This window comes from Fusarium phalaenopsidis (genome assembly GCF_050370095.1).
Source record: "Fusarium phalaenopsidis strain FUZ10S chromosome Unknown contig_32276, whole genome shotgun sequence".
NCBI lineage: Eukaryota > Fungi > Ascomycota > Sordariomycetes > Hypocreales > Nectriaceae > Fusarium > Fusarium phalaenopsidis.
In genome coordinates, this window is record NW_028145418.1 from 47,722 (window position 1) to 61,771 (window position 14,050).

Consider the following 14,050-nt stretch of genomic DNA (forward strand, 5'->3'; position numbering starts at 1 on the left):
AATAATTAATATAACTTTAAGATTTAATTATATTATAATTAATATACTTAATAAGCATGCGGATTAGATAAGTATATAAATTAAAAATCTTAACCTCTAAGATATAAATCGTAATAAAAACATAATAAATTATTTAATTAATTAAAACTACTTATTATATTCTTCCCTAAATATCTTAATTACTACCTAATATATTCTTGCATTATAACCGGGCTTACCGCATATACTATAGCGCTAAACCCCCGGTCGCGCTGACCTTCCTTAACCACTATTTCTTAATAATTTAGCCACTACCTACGCATTAATATCTATCTAATTAATTACTTGCCTTCTTTTATCTAGAGTTATCTTCCCTCTTTTTTATAGGTGGGTCCTTTTTGCCCTCTGCCGCTGGCTTAATGCCTTATTTGCCTATCGAAGGTCTTAGATCTTAGCCCTTATTAATGCCATCTTATATATAACCGCCTTTGTTCCCTTAGAAAGAGACTTTAATGCTTTTAGAATTAATTTAGGAGAGCTACTTTTATGCCTTCTAATTCTTCTTTTAAGGTATTTAGACTAAGATTAGGCCTTAAGGATAGTCTTTGGGGTCTTTGAGACCTAAGGGTTAGAGGGGCTAGCCTCCTCCTCGGTAGGCATTGGAGTCTATAGCTGTATATTAAGCTTTAAGACTATACTTTCTAGGTCAAAAGGAATAAGCCTAGCCCCTTTGAAGGCTACCTTGATATTTTTCTTTATTATAGTGGCTTAAAATGCGGCATAGAAGGCCGGGAAGAATTTAGTCTTTGAAACATGGGTTATAGAGTATCTGATTAGATGCTCTATTTCTCGACTATAAGCCTTCTTAAGTAGCCCAAAGCAACCAACGTCAAGGGGCTAGAGTAGATAAGATGAATGAGGCGGCATATAGAGCGTGATAATATTATTCTCCTCGTAATATATCTTAAAGTCGGCTGAGTGGTGACTTTCGTGGCCATCGAGGATTAGAAGATGATAGGGACTAGTTGATCGGTTGGTTGTGTGCTGATTAAAGTGCTTTAGCCACTCGAGACCTATCTCGTTATCGGTCCAGCCATTTTGAGACGTCGCAATAGCCTAATCGCCCGGGAGGTTGCTTTCTTAGTACTAATTAGCGAGGTGATATTGGCCCGTAACCACGATGAACGGCTGGATAGCCCGGCCTTCCGCATTGATCGCCTGAATGACTGTAACCTATTCCCGGTCTCTAGGCTGCACTAATTTCGGTCTTCTATGCCTTTCTGCGCCTGTGATGACTATCCCGCTCTGAATTAGGCCTATTATAAAGCCAGTCTCATCAAAGTTATAGATATCTTCTAATTAGATGCTATATTTCGCGATTATATTCTCAACGAGCCTAAACTAATTGCGAATAATAGTTAGATCTTCGTATTTGGCCCTCTAATAGTTATATTTATGAAAAAAACGCGTCTTAAGCTCTGGGTATCGCTTAATGAAGTTTCTAGCCTAGCGCTTGCCGATAGGTAGCGCGTTGCGGTCGGCGAGTAATTAGTTAGCTATTTCTTTAATACTACGTAGTCGCGGGGGAAATCCTCGTGAATCTAGGTCGAGAATAAATTGGATAATGATCTATTCCTCTAGATCAGATAGTTTGCGTGATTTAGGGATCTAATCGTAACGCGCAGATATGCCATGCTATCAGCGATAGAGAGTAGTATAAGAGATTTTATAGACCTTTGCGGCGCGTCGGAGACTTAATTTTAGGTTATTTTGATAGGCCTAGAGCGCAAGAAGGATATTAGCCTCTCTATTTGACTGTGGCATATTAGGTGGTTGAGAATTAATTAATTAAATGGAAATGTTATAGGATGAGGGATTTTTGATCCGCATGCTTGTCTGATCCGCATGCTTATTAAGTATGTTAAATACCTTATCTATAATAATATAGACTTAGCTTAAAAACCTTATAAAGCTTTATAATATATTAGATACTTAGCTTTAAGTTATTTTAAAGGGCCTAAAAGGCAAAAAGGGTTTTAGTCTTTATATTTAAATTTAATATAATTAATAATTATAAAATTAATTAATTAAATAAAAGGTTAAGTATAAAAAGAAAAAGTATATTATATACTTATTATATATATTATATTAAGTTTATTTATATAAATTATTTATTTTAATTATATAATTAAGTTTTAAAAGTAAAAAGCCTTATATTAAAATATATTAATATATATAATAAGTAAGTAAAATAAATAAATAAATAAAATACTTTCTTTAACCTTTAAAATAAAAATTATTATAAAAATATAATAAATTATTTAATTAATTAAAACTTATCACTATATTTTTCCTTAGATATCTTAATTATTACTTAATAAGTCTTTATATTATAGCTAGGCTTATTATAGATATTATAATACTAAACCCTTAGTCGTATTAACCTCCCTTAACTACTACTCCGCGATAATTTAGCTACTACCTATGCATTAATATCTATTTAATTAATTACCTGCCTTCTTTCCTCTACTATTATAACCCCTCTTTTCTATAGCTAAGTTCTTTTTGCCCTCTAGCGCCGACTAAGTATCTTATTTACCTCCCGAAGGTCTTTATTCTTAGTAGCTAGTAAGGCAACCTAATATATAATTGCCTTTATCCCTTTCTTAAGAGACCTTAGGGCTTTAAGGATTAACTTTAAGAAGCTACTTTAATGCCTTTTAATTTATTTTTTAAGATATTTAGACTAAGATCTAGCCTTAAGTATAGTCTTTAAAGTCCTTAAGACCTAATAGGTAAAGGGTTTAGCCCCCTTCTTAATTAGTATTAAAGTTTATAACTATATATTAAGCTTTAAGAGTATATTTTTTAAATTAAGAAAAATAAGCCTAGCTTCTTTAAAACCTCTCTTAATATTTCTTTTTATTATAATAGCTTAATATATAATATAAAAGATTAAAAAAAACTTAGTTTTTAAAATATAAGTTATAAAGTATTTAATTAAATATTTTATTTCTTAATTATAAGCTTTTTTAAGTAGCTTAAAGTACTTAATATTAAGAGGCTAAAATAAATAAAATAAATAAAGTAATATATAAAATATAATAATATTATTTTCCTTATAATATATCTTAAAGTTAGCTAAGTAATAGCTTTTATACCTATTAAGGATTAAAAGATAATAAGGACTAGTTAATTAATTAATTATATACTAATTAAAGTGCTTTAGCTACTTAAGACTTATTTTATTATTAGTCTAGTTATTTTAAGACATCGCAATAGCTTAATCGCCCGGGAGGTTACTTTCTTAGTATTAATTAGCGAGGTAATATTAGCCTATAACTATAATAAACGGCTAGATAGCCTAGCCTTCCGCATTGATCGCCTAAATAACTATAACTCATTCCCGGTCTCTAAGCTATATTAATTTTAGTCTTTTATGCCTTTCTGCGCCTATAATAACTATTCCGCTTTAAATTAGGCCTATTATAAAGCTAATCTTATTAAAGTTATAAATATCACCTAGGGTAATATTATATTTCGCGATTATATTCTTTATAAGCCTAAACTAATTATAAATAATAGCTAGATCTTTATATTTAGCTCTCTAATAGTTATATTTACGAAAAAAATATATCTTAAGCTCTTAGTATTACTTAATAAAGTTAGAAGCCTAATACTTACTAATAAATAATATATTATAATCAGCGAGTAATTAATTAGTTATTTCTTTAATACTATATAGTCACGGGGGAAATCCTTGCGAATCTAAGTTAAGAATAAACTAAATAATAATCTATTCCTCTAGATTAGATAGTTTCTATAACTTTGGTATAATATTACGTAGAGAAAGAATACCCTGCTGCCGGCGCTATAGCATTATAGGACTAACTTTATAGATCTTTGCGGCGCATTAGAGAGATAATTTTAGGTTATTTTAAAGGGCTTAAAGAGCAAGAAGGATATTAGCTTCTTTATTTAACTGTGATATACTAGGTGGTTAGGAATTAATTAATTAAATAGAGATGATATTAGTTAAGGGATTTTTGTTCTACTCGCTTGTCTGTTCTACTCGCTTATTATATATATTACTTTTAAATATAAAAAGATTTAATTATAGCTAAGTCCTAGGATTTTTATTAAAGATTAAAAACTAAGATCTTAGCCCTAAAAGAGGATCTAAGGCTAACCTTAGTTAGGATATTATAATATCTATAATAGTTAAAGGGGATAGTAAGACCTAGAGGTTAAGAGTCTAAAAATAGGATTAAGAGCGACCAGTGGGCTATACTCAGCCAAAGGGGTGATTAAAGCTAATAGGAGCTGATGGGGGGCTCAGGGGGGCTAAGGGGGGTTAATAAATAGCTAAGCTGAAGCTAAGCTAGCGAGCAAGGCGGCCTCAAAAGCAGCGATCTATGGTAGATTATATATCGCTTAAGTTTCGTCTCATAATACTATAACCTAGATATTTGGGAGAAGATCTTGAACTGGATTGCATAAGTGGATCGGAACGAGTAGGAGCCGAGTATGCAAGCCGGGCTAACTGTGCAAGCCTCTCCCGCTAGCTGTACCTCGAAATGCGCCACGGTGTTGTCTCCAATAGTGCGACGAGGGTCTTGGAGAACGTTTTAAAAGACTAAAGAGGAGCTAGATTAACGTCGGCCTACGCTAACGGGGCATGTTCTTACCAGCCAGTACCATACTTTGTATGCTCGTGAGACACATCTGCCTCATTCTTTTGATACATTAACACTGTGGTGGACTAGAAGGGGACAGTGATATACAGAATGGCATGGAGGGTGTAGTCATAGGTTGTGTTTAAGAGCCGGGAGCTCCATCTCTGAGCATCCCTGTTGGAACCTGGTAGACAAAGTCTCTGGACCTTGAAGGTCTGTAGCCCGCCGCCGTCGTTGGAGTGATGGCCTCAAGGCGGGAAGGAAGCTTACTGGAATGACTGAGAAGGGCTTCTGTGATTGGTAAGCATTGTAAGTGGCTGATTGCCGTCAGACTTCCGAAGGACTCTTTGTAAATGGTTGGTTCATCCATGACTGCCTTTGTTCCTATTCTGGGGAAAGAATAGTCTACCCCGCAGCGAAATCGTGTCCACAAACAACTCAAACGACAACCACAGCATTGATCGCAAAAGCATCTCACCAATCGCTATCATGACGCCTAGAACCTCACGCTTGTTGAAGCCGTTCCTAGTAAGGCGGAGCATAGCTACACGGGGCGCCTCAAAGCAAAAAACCCCATCGCTTGCCATTATCGACGACTACTTGAACACATCAGCACCACACTTCGCCAACATACCACCTTCACAGCTACGCATCACCACCTTTAGTGACACCATTGTTCCTCTCAATGATGCCGAGGAAGCGCGCCTTGTTGAGAGGCTCCGCCCTTTCGACCTCATCTCTGCAGTCCGCGAACGAATCACCTTCCCAGGCTCTCTGCTTCGCCAGCTGCCCAACCTGAAACTTTTACTGGCCACTGGCACGCAGTTCGAGATGTTCGATCTCGCAGCCGCCAAAGAAATGGGAATCACCGTCGTCGCTGCTCCTGGTCTCGGCCGCACTGATCAGACCGGACCCGTACGACCCAACATCAAGAAGGGCAGAGTCCATCCCACAACACAACACACCTGGGCCCTTATCCTGGCCTTGGTCCGCAACGTTGCCGCTGATGACGCCGAACTCAAGGCTGGTACTGGCTGGCAGAGTGGGCTCGCGACTGGTCTTCCTGGTTTGACCCTAGGCGTCGTCGGGCTGGGTCGTCTAGGCGCGGCTGTTGCCCGTGTCGCCCACCTCGCTTGGGGCATGCGCGTCGTATGCTGGAGCGAGAATCTCACGCAGCAAAAGGCTGACCAGATGGCCGTTGCCGTCGGTTTGCCCACTGACGATGGAATCGAAGGCAGTAAAACCTTCCAGGCAGTAAGCAAGGAAGACCTCTTTCGCAGTGCCGACGTCGTGAGCATGCACAACGTGCTGAGCAACCGTTCACGCAACACCATCGGCGCGAAGGAGCTCCAGCACATGAAGCCTTCAGCGCTGCTTATCAACACATCACGCGGGCCGCTGATTGACCAAGATGCCCTACTAAATACGCTGGAGCGGGGCGGGATTCGAGGAGCTGCGTTGGACGTTTTCGATATTGAGCCGCTGCCGCTGACTAGCCCGTGGAGACGAGCTAACTATTGGGGTCGAGACGGACGTTCTACTCTTCTTACAACGCCGCACATGGGATATGTTGATGAGGGTTTGATGAATACTTGGTACGCTGAAACCGCAGAGAACGTGGAGCGCTGGGTCCAAGGGCAAGATCTCCTTCACCGCCTAGCCTGAATGACCAGTCTACTTGGTCGGTGTTTCCGGCATAAGACATTACATGTTGTAGGGTGAGGGGTTTTTAGACATGCTTGTTCAGCTCACATGCGTATCCTGTACATTTTAACCCCTGCTATGTCTCCTTCCCCTTTCGGTAGCATCCTTTCGAACCTCCCAGCACTGATCAGCCTATTGTTGCCTGCTTCGCCACATTGAAACCCTCCTCTTCCGTCATCCAAGCGTGACGTTACTCTGATAACGCATGTTCATGACCAGATGGCGGTGGAATTGTTGGAGTGTGTGTTATTTGTCAGCTATTAAGCTTATTTATATCAGCATAGTTTCCCGTTAAAACCAATCCCAGGGCTCATAAGGCGGCAATGATTCCCTTTCAAACCCTTGTAAGCTTTACAATCTGGGCAACACAATTTTTAAACAACCAGTGAGTAATATAGTTCATTAAAATTCAGCAGTTACTCATAAGACATTGAAAATAGGCTTCATCTATCATTTACATAAATCATGTACACCAATCAGCAAGCTATAGACCAGGCTCAGAGCGTGATAGATAAGCGAGGGCAGTTGGAAAACGTCAAAGCTGATGTCATTTGTCTTGATGGGCATAGATTCCGTATCAATCATGGGGTGCCTCAGCATATTACTGATAGACTGGATGCACTATTTTGGCAGGATGAAAAAGTCAAGTACGAGGATATTCCTGAAGACTTGAAAGCATACGAAGTGAAGGACGAACAGCCAGATGATCAACAGGGTGGAAAGAAGTAGACCAGACATTTATGATTCTGTATCTTTATAAGAGTTATAATGTATTTATTTTATCTCATAATAAAACCCCTTTAATTATTACTTACTAGACTAGCCTGCTGATTTTTTAACCTTGCAGCCTCACACAACAGCCTTATTCCATCATGACTATATTCCATCTGGTCCCTAATGAAGATACTCTCGCCAAAGATCTCGACCGCTAACCCATAATTTTTATCCTCAGCTACTTCCCTGCCTTTGGAATCAATGATACTTCCGCCACTGATAAGAGATTGAACAGTGGAAACCACAGTCTCGACTGGGGTTAACTGCTCAGCCGGGAAAGCCCTCCACATCTCGCTTGTCAGTAAGTTCGTGCGGATAGTCCCAGGGCAGATGGCATATGTTCGGATTCCATCCTTGAAAAACGGATAAGCCACCGACCGCATGAATCCAAGTACACCAGCTTTGGAGGCTGTGTACAGAGGATTGAACTCTTGAGCGTACTATTCTTCATCAGTTCTGTGAATCTAACCTTTGATGTCAGGGGATACGTACAAAGCTTGCAATGCTGGCTGTCATTATCAGAACGGGACCTTGTGAAGGGTTTCCAGGCGCTAGGAAATACTGTCGTGCAAGATACGAAGTATTGATGACGGCTTTCAGGTTGATGTCGATGCTCAGTTGGCGTGGCTCTGGCGGGGGCAGAGTGCTCGCTTTCTCGTAGAAGTTGTCGGTCTGAAGAATGCCAGCATTGGCAAACACCACATCAAGTCGACCTTCAGCTTTGAAGATATTGTCAAAGGCGGAAGACAGAGACTCGAAAGAGTTGACGTCAGTTTGAGTGAACCGCAATTCTGGGTTCTCGCGGACGACAACTGCACCGGCAGTTTCGTTGAGATCTAGAATATGAACTCTCCAACCGGCTGAGGCTAGTGATCTGGCAACAGCCAAACCCATTCCCGAAGCACCTCCAGTGATGATAATGACTTTCTCTGTAGGCATCGTGAGATCTTCAAGGTTGAATATGCAGCAGAGAAATGGGGGGAAGAAGGTGAGTGAATGTCCGTAACTGGTTTTGCGTGACGCAGTTAATGTTGCCATGACAGATTTGTTCAAAGCCAGCACAGTTTAAGTACAACCGATAGACTACACGCTTGACTATCAGAAAGCGGGGAAATCTGGGGTCCAAGATGGCGTGTTTCACCATCAATTTCCGGCGGAATCTACTTCCGTGATCATTAAATGTCGGGTTTAGAGTCCGCGGCATCAAGATACCTCTGGGAGAAGGCGGCACGATGTCCTCAGTGCAGTCAGGCCATGCCAACCCATCACAAGTCAACAAGGCCAAACACTTAGGGGTAGAGGGTCTTTGTTGGCAAATGTAGCCTGCTAATACTTGGGGTTTCCTTGACCTGCCTGATGGCCCGTCTCGCGCATCCCCGTACCATCACAAGTGGGAAGTCGACGACTCGTTTGCAACAGTGTCAATCCCATAACACAAGGCGGAATTGAGCCCTACAGGTTAAGTGCCGATTGATATCACTCCATGGTACGTGAAGGCGTCGTGGAGCAGACAGGCGCCTGCGTGGCCGTAGAACATTCTATGTCTCGCTGGCCGGCCGAACTCTCTTGCACGGTTCTTGATTGATGGAATTTCAAGTGAAAAATGCACCACATTTCATGACATCAGTTGTCAGCACCTTTTGGGGACTTACGGTACTTGAAAGTGGGCTCCTCATTCCACTATTTCTACTCAATCACTGTTCTAACTACCCTTGCTTTTGATGAATTCCAAGAATTGCTCGCTGAAAGGATAATCGGTGTAGCCTTTAATCTCCTTTGGCGTGTAGAACGTTGCGCGATCATACTTGTTGAGCTCCAGTCCTCTCCGGATCCGGAATGGAAGATCTGGCGTAGAGAGGAAATATCTCCCAAACGGAACCACGATATCCTTACTGGGATAATCCTGGTCCACAAGCCTTCGTGCACTCTCAGGGGTATACCCACCGGCGATGAAAAGTGGTCCATCCCAGATGTCAATGGCAAAGGCCAGCTTGTCGGTGCTGGAAGATTCGACATCTTGTGCACCGGCAATCCTGGATTCTATCAAGTGAAGATATGCAAGATTGAACGGCTTCAGTCTCTCAATGAGATCTGAGAACTGTGGGATCGGGTCCTCCATCCGCATGTCGTTGTAAACACTCCAAGGACTGAACCTTATGCCTGTTCGCTCGGGGCCAATAGCATCACAGACTGCTTTGACCACCTCGACAGCGAACCGGGAACGGTTCTCAATGCTACCGCCATAGGCGTCGGTCCTTTGATTGCATCGATCCTGGATAAACTGATCGATAAGATATCCGTTTGCTCCATGAAGTTCGACACCGTCAAAGCCAGCCTCAATAGCATTTTTGGCGGCCTGTGCATAAACCTGAATACACTCATGAATCTCGGGGATGGTGAATGGTTTCGGCCTGGGTCGGACTGAATCCAGAGCAATGTCACTAGAGCTGCAAAATACAATGCCCTCTTTCTTTGCAACATCGGGCTCAGCAGTTCGACCAAGTGCCCAGAGTTGGCAGAATATGAACCCTCCTTTTGCATGAACGGCATCCGTGACAGATCGCCACGCCTTGATCTGCTCATCAGTGTAGATACCGGGTGCATTGGCGAATCCACCATGTGCCGGGGAGATAAAGGTGCCTTCCGAAATTAAGAGTGTGCCGGGAACAGATGCCCTTTGCCCGTAATAATCCTGAGAAGAAGGCGTAGGGACATGCTCATCCGAGGCTCGATAACGAGTCAATGGACACATGGCTATGCGATGGTGAAGTGTCATGTTGCCGATCTTGATGGGTTTAAAAAGCCGAGAGTTGGAAAGATCATCCGAGGCTTTGGCTTCATCTTGAACAGATTGAACGGATTTTGTGATTGCTGTCATTTTGTTCAAGGTTGAATTGCGGTGCCAATAGCGAGTCCAGTGTATAAAATAGCGAGGCCTCAAGGGACGTTATATAGCTTGGCTCTCGGCGGATCCGCTCAAAAAATCCAGAGCTCGCAGATTTGGAGCATCAACTTGATTAGTAAAAGTAATGGAAAGATCTTGTACTTCCTATGATTGTACAAGTGTCATGCTTGTGATGTCCGGGTCAAGCTTCTCTGGCGAGGTAGGAACTGACTCACGGACAGCCACTTGCGTAATCTAACGGAAAATGATTCCGTGGAAATCAGGGTACACTCACTTTTCAACAGCAAACTTTATTGTTGCCGAGAGGCGCGGCAGGTGACCTAACTCGGCTGTGAGTTCAAAGCGTTGGGTCTGGGGAAATTGCGGGGGGAGAGATAACGTGCGGGGATCGATGCTTTCATCGTCTGGGGATGTGGGTCTTGACAGGGGGACCTGTCGAGATCGAGACCGTCTTCACGTCCTTCAGCAGTACCATAAGTACAGCAAGCATTGCCAACTATGGTCAACCAAGTCAAGGACACTGTTCCGTTGACATTCCTCAAACAAGACATCCATCTAAATCTTTGCAAGATATATCCTCCACACTGTTCTTTGATCTTGTATACGACGGAGACGTTGATAAACAAGAATATCCTCAACATGTTTGCCCGTCTGAAGTCCAAGATCCGGGGAAAGACGATCAAGCGGTTGCTCTCCACGAGCTGCGCTATCGTATGACACATCCATATGCGACCTTGTTGAGGCCATACTCTAACATCAGTTACAGTCTTTCTGCCTCTACGGCTACGATGCGGGTGTCCTTGGTGGCATCCAGGAGACCGAACCTTTCCTGCATGCCATGGGTGTGAGTGGCCATTCCAAGCCGATCAAGTAAGATGCCTTGCTAACCTGACATGATCACTAGTACCCGACCGGAACCTATGTCATTCCGATGATCGCCTCAGCTTACACTCTTGCCGCTACCGTTTGCTCGCTTGCAGTAACGGTGATTGGCATGCCTCTCGGTCGACGCAACTGTATCCTCCTGGGTAATCTCTTTGTTGTTATTGGTGGTAGTCTCCAGGCATCAGCATGGTCCGTTCCTCACATGATAGTTGGTCGTATCCTTTGTGTGAGTACACCCTTGCCGCATTCCTATGATCCTAGATGACTGACCTCTCTACAGGGTATTGGAATTGGTGTAAGTATCCCTTATGCACCCTCGCAGACGCCAGTCCCTTGAGCTTATGCTGATTCGATTAGTTCATTTCCTGCTCTATCCCTACCTACCAAGCTGAAATGAGCACCCAACACGAAGAACGCGGGCCTGGTGTTGCTGTCACCTGCATTTTCTTGGTTTCAGGTGCTGCTATCGCGTATTGGATCGACTTTGGCTTCACTCGCATGGACAACCAAATCTCCTGGGTAAGTGGTGGCTCGTCAAGGTGTCCATTCGCAAAGATATCTAACCAAATATCGCAGCGCTTCCCAGTTGCTCTGCAGGTTCTATTCGCTGTCTGCGCCGGAAGCATCGTGCTTCTGCTTCCAGATACTCCCCGATGGTACTACGCGAAGGGCTATGAGGCGGAAGGCGACAAGACCTTGTGTCAAATCTTTGACGCCGAGGTCCACGATGAAAGGGTCCAGAACATGAAGAGCTCTATTCTGACCAGCATTGCCTTCGAGTCTGAGAGTGATAAGGGATTCAACCTTCTGGATCTTATCTGGGACTGTAGCGATCTTCGAGTTGGGCGTCGCATCCGGATTTCTTTTCTTATTCTAGCGATCCAGCAGATGATGGGTAAGTCTGCTAGCATACCAAGGATTTCTAGAGTCTAATCTTCCAAATCAAGGCATCAATCTTTCCGTCTACTACAGCACAGTCATCTTTGCTCAAATCGGTCTGTCACCCTTCATGGCTCAGCTCCTGGCTGCAATAATGAATACTGCCTTTGCACTCGGAACGGTTCCGCTCGTCTGGACTGTCGAGAAGTTTGGTCGACGTAGTATTCTCATGTGGTCCGCAGTTGTTTTGACAATCTGCATGGTGATTTTCGTTGCAATGATTGGCATTTCTAACCCTACCCTCGCCACTCAATGGACAGCAGTTGGTGCCATCTTTGTCTATAATACAGTATTCGGCTACGGATGGATCGGAATCTGCTGGCTTTATGGTCCGGAGGTAAGGCGTTATTATGCCTCAATATGCGATTCGCTAACATCCGATGTAGATTGCGCCTCTCAAGCTTCGGCATGCTGGTGCCGCCGCCGGAGCCTTTGGCGAGTGGCTCTTTTCTTTCATCACCGTATTTGCTGGTGGTATCGCACTTCAGAATGTCGGTTGGAAGATATGGATTTGGATGACCTTATCTTGCTTTGTGGCAATCTTTTTCGTGTATTTCATGTGTCCTGAGGTAAGTATTTGGACATTACCCCGGAAAAGGACAAGACTAACCATAAGATAGACTACTGGAAAGACTTTGGAGGAGATCGATGTGCTCTTTGCCAGGGAAGATGTCAAGCATACCATCTTGGCGGAACGGTTAGTCATGCAAAGCAATGCTGCGGCAGAGAAGGGGGAAGTTACATCGCTGCATGTCGAGAAATCCTGAGCTGTGACTTGTAAGAGATGAAGGGCACCAAATCGAGACCCCTGCAAAGCTTCTATTGCATGAGGCACACTAGCACGACGAGGTACTTTGGAAAATCTCAAACGACTGATTGTTCATGAATCTCGAGACTCGAGTAGTATTGCTTCTCGTTATGATGAACACATTTATACAATTCTGTCAATTATGGCTTCCAGAATCTCATCCCCTGAGGAACTTATTCGTGTCATGTTTATTTACTACGGTAAGATCATGTTTAGGTTCCTCATCAGGGTGGGTCTTCGACTCTTTTATGCATAAACTCATAAATTTTTACTACCTGCACATGAACTGTCCGGTTATGTTACCAGACATTTAATTCACTGCCATTTCTTCGACTTTTTAGGAAAGCTTTCTTGTCGTTCTCCAATTACGGTCGTCTGGCTCAGTTATCTAGTCGAGGGCGGGCTTCAATTATAACAAAGAACACAGTATCAAAACATCATACCATCATAATTCTTCAATTACAGCACAAACTACTTGAGCTTCTCAATATCCATGCCATCCTTGCCGCCCATACACTTGGAAGCATCCCCGACCACGAGGTTTTCATAACCAATCATGTATGTCATCGGTAGCGCCATGAACCTATTGCAGTCATCGCTCAACGCCGCAGCATATTCTTTGCTATCGTAAAAGGCCAGCCAATCGTCCCACGTTCTGACCCAAAGCTGAGCGCAGCCATCGTAATCCAAAACACCCTCTCCCAGGCTTCTAGCTCTCTCCTTCATCTCAGGCGTTTGATGGTGCTACATGACTATCAGTTCGTCTGTTCAATATTTCTGGTCATCTAATAGCATACCTGTGCATATCGAACGATGTGGTTCCGAAATGCAAGCGTGGCCACAGCCAAATCAGCATGCACAGTCTGCCAGTGGCCGAAAAAAGTATCGTAGTCGATTGAATCGATTTTTCTGAAAAAGACAGAGACTTTGATACAGGGTTGGAAGTTGGGATCAGAGTTGTAATCCAACTCAGGATGGGTAAACTGATGATCAATTTTTTGCCAAGGCATGTTGAGCTTTAGGATTCACGTTGTACTTCAAGTCCTAGATGGAGTGAAAACAAGGAAACTTGTATCCTCGAAGCGACTTAAATAATCTGTTTGCCGTATTGGCGTGGCAGTAATGTTATCACATGGCAGGTTAGTCTGATATGAAGCTTCAACCATTGGGGTTTAGACTGTGGGGTAGTCGGAATTAAAATCCGTGGCATTTCCCACCGGGGCTCCGCAGCTGAAAACCGATGGGTGAGCTTCTGAGCAACCCAACGGAAATAACACAGGCGTAACACAACTAAAGCTGAAACCGATGCAGCATGCGGACACGACATTATCACCAGAGAGTGAGGAAATCCCACATTTGTAACAAGAGTTGGAAGGGATC

The 14,050-nt window shown here is 43.0% G+C and overlaps 5 protein-coding genes across 5 annotated transcripts; 2 read left to right on the plus strand and 3 right to left on the minus strand.

The window, feature by feature from the left end:
- Nucleotides 1-5,144: 5,144 nt before the first annotated feature.
- Nucleotides 5,145-6,320, plus strand: LRP88_00320 (glycerate dehydrogenase; the record flags this gene model as incomplete). The annotated part of the gene is made up of 1 exon (XM_083237036.1): nucleotides 5,145-6,320. One exon carries the CDS (start codon nucleotides 5,145-5,147, stop codon nucleotides 6,318-6,320), a length of 1,176 nt encoding a protein of 391 aa, XP_083106927.1.
- A 1,290-nt stretch (nucleotides 6,321-7,610) lies between these two features.
- On the minus strand, nucleotides 7,611-8,072 carry LRP88_00321 (uncharacterized protein; the record flags this gene model as incomplete). Its single annotated transcript, XM_083237037.1, has 1 exon — nucleotides 7,611-8,072. One exon carries the CDS (start codon nucleotides 8,070-8,072, stop codon nucleotides 7,611-7,613), a length of 462 nt encoding a protein of 153 aa, XP_083106928.1.
- A 763-nt stretch (nucleotides 8,073-8,835) lies between these two features.
- Nucleotides 8,836-9,885, minus strand: LRP88_00322 (alkene reductase; the record flags this gene model as incomplete). The annotated part of the gene is made up of 1 exon (XM_083237038.1): nucleotides 8,836-9,885. One exon carries the CDS (start codon nucleotides 9,883-9,885, stop codon nucleotides 8,836-8,838), a length of 1,050 nt encoding a protein of 349 aa, XP_083106929.1.
- A 792-nt stretch (nucleotides 9,886-10,677) lies between these two features.
- Nucleotides 10,678-12,629, plus strand: LRP88_00323 (general substrate transporter; the record flags this gene model as incomplete). Its single annotated transcript, XM_083237039.1, has 9 exons — nucleotides 10,678-10,749; nucleotides 10,805-10,882; nucleotides 10,943-11,149; nucleotides 11,204-11,218; nucleotides 11,281-11,442; nucleotides 11,500-11,818; nucleotides 11,871-12,199; nucleotides 12,249-12,431; nucleotides 12,483-12,629. 9 exons carry the CDS (start codon nucleotides 10,678-10,680, stop codon nucleotides 12,627-12,629), a joined length of 1,512 nt encoding a protein of 503 aa, XP_083106930.1.
- Nucleotides 12,630-13,141: 512 nt separating this feature from the next.
- Nucleotides 13,142-13,680, minus strand: LRP88_00324 (EthD domain-containing protein; the record flags this gene model as incomplete). Its single annotated transcript, XM_083237040.1, has 2 exons — nucleotides 13,142-13,414; nucleotides 13,468-13,680. 2 exons carry the CDS (start codon nucleotides 13,678-13,680, stop codon nucleotides 13,142-13,144), a joined length of 486 nt encoding a protein of 161 aa, XP_083106931.1.
- Between the last annotated feature and the right edge of the window lie 370 nt (nucleotides 13,681-14,050).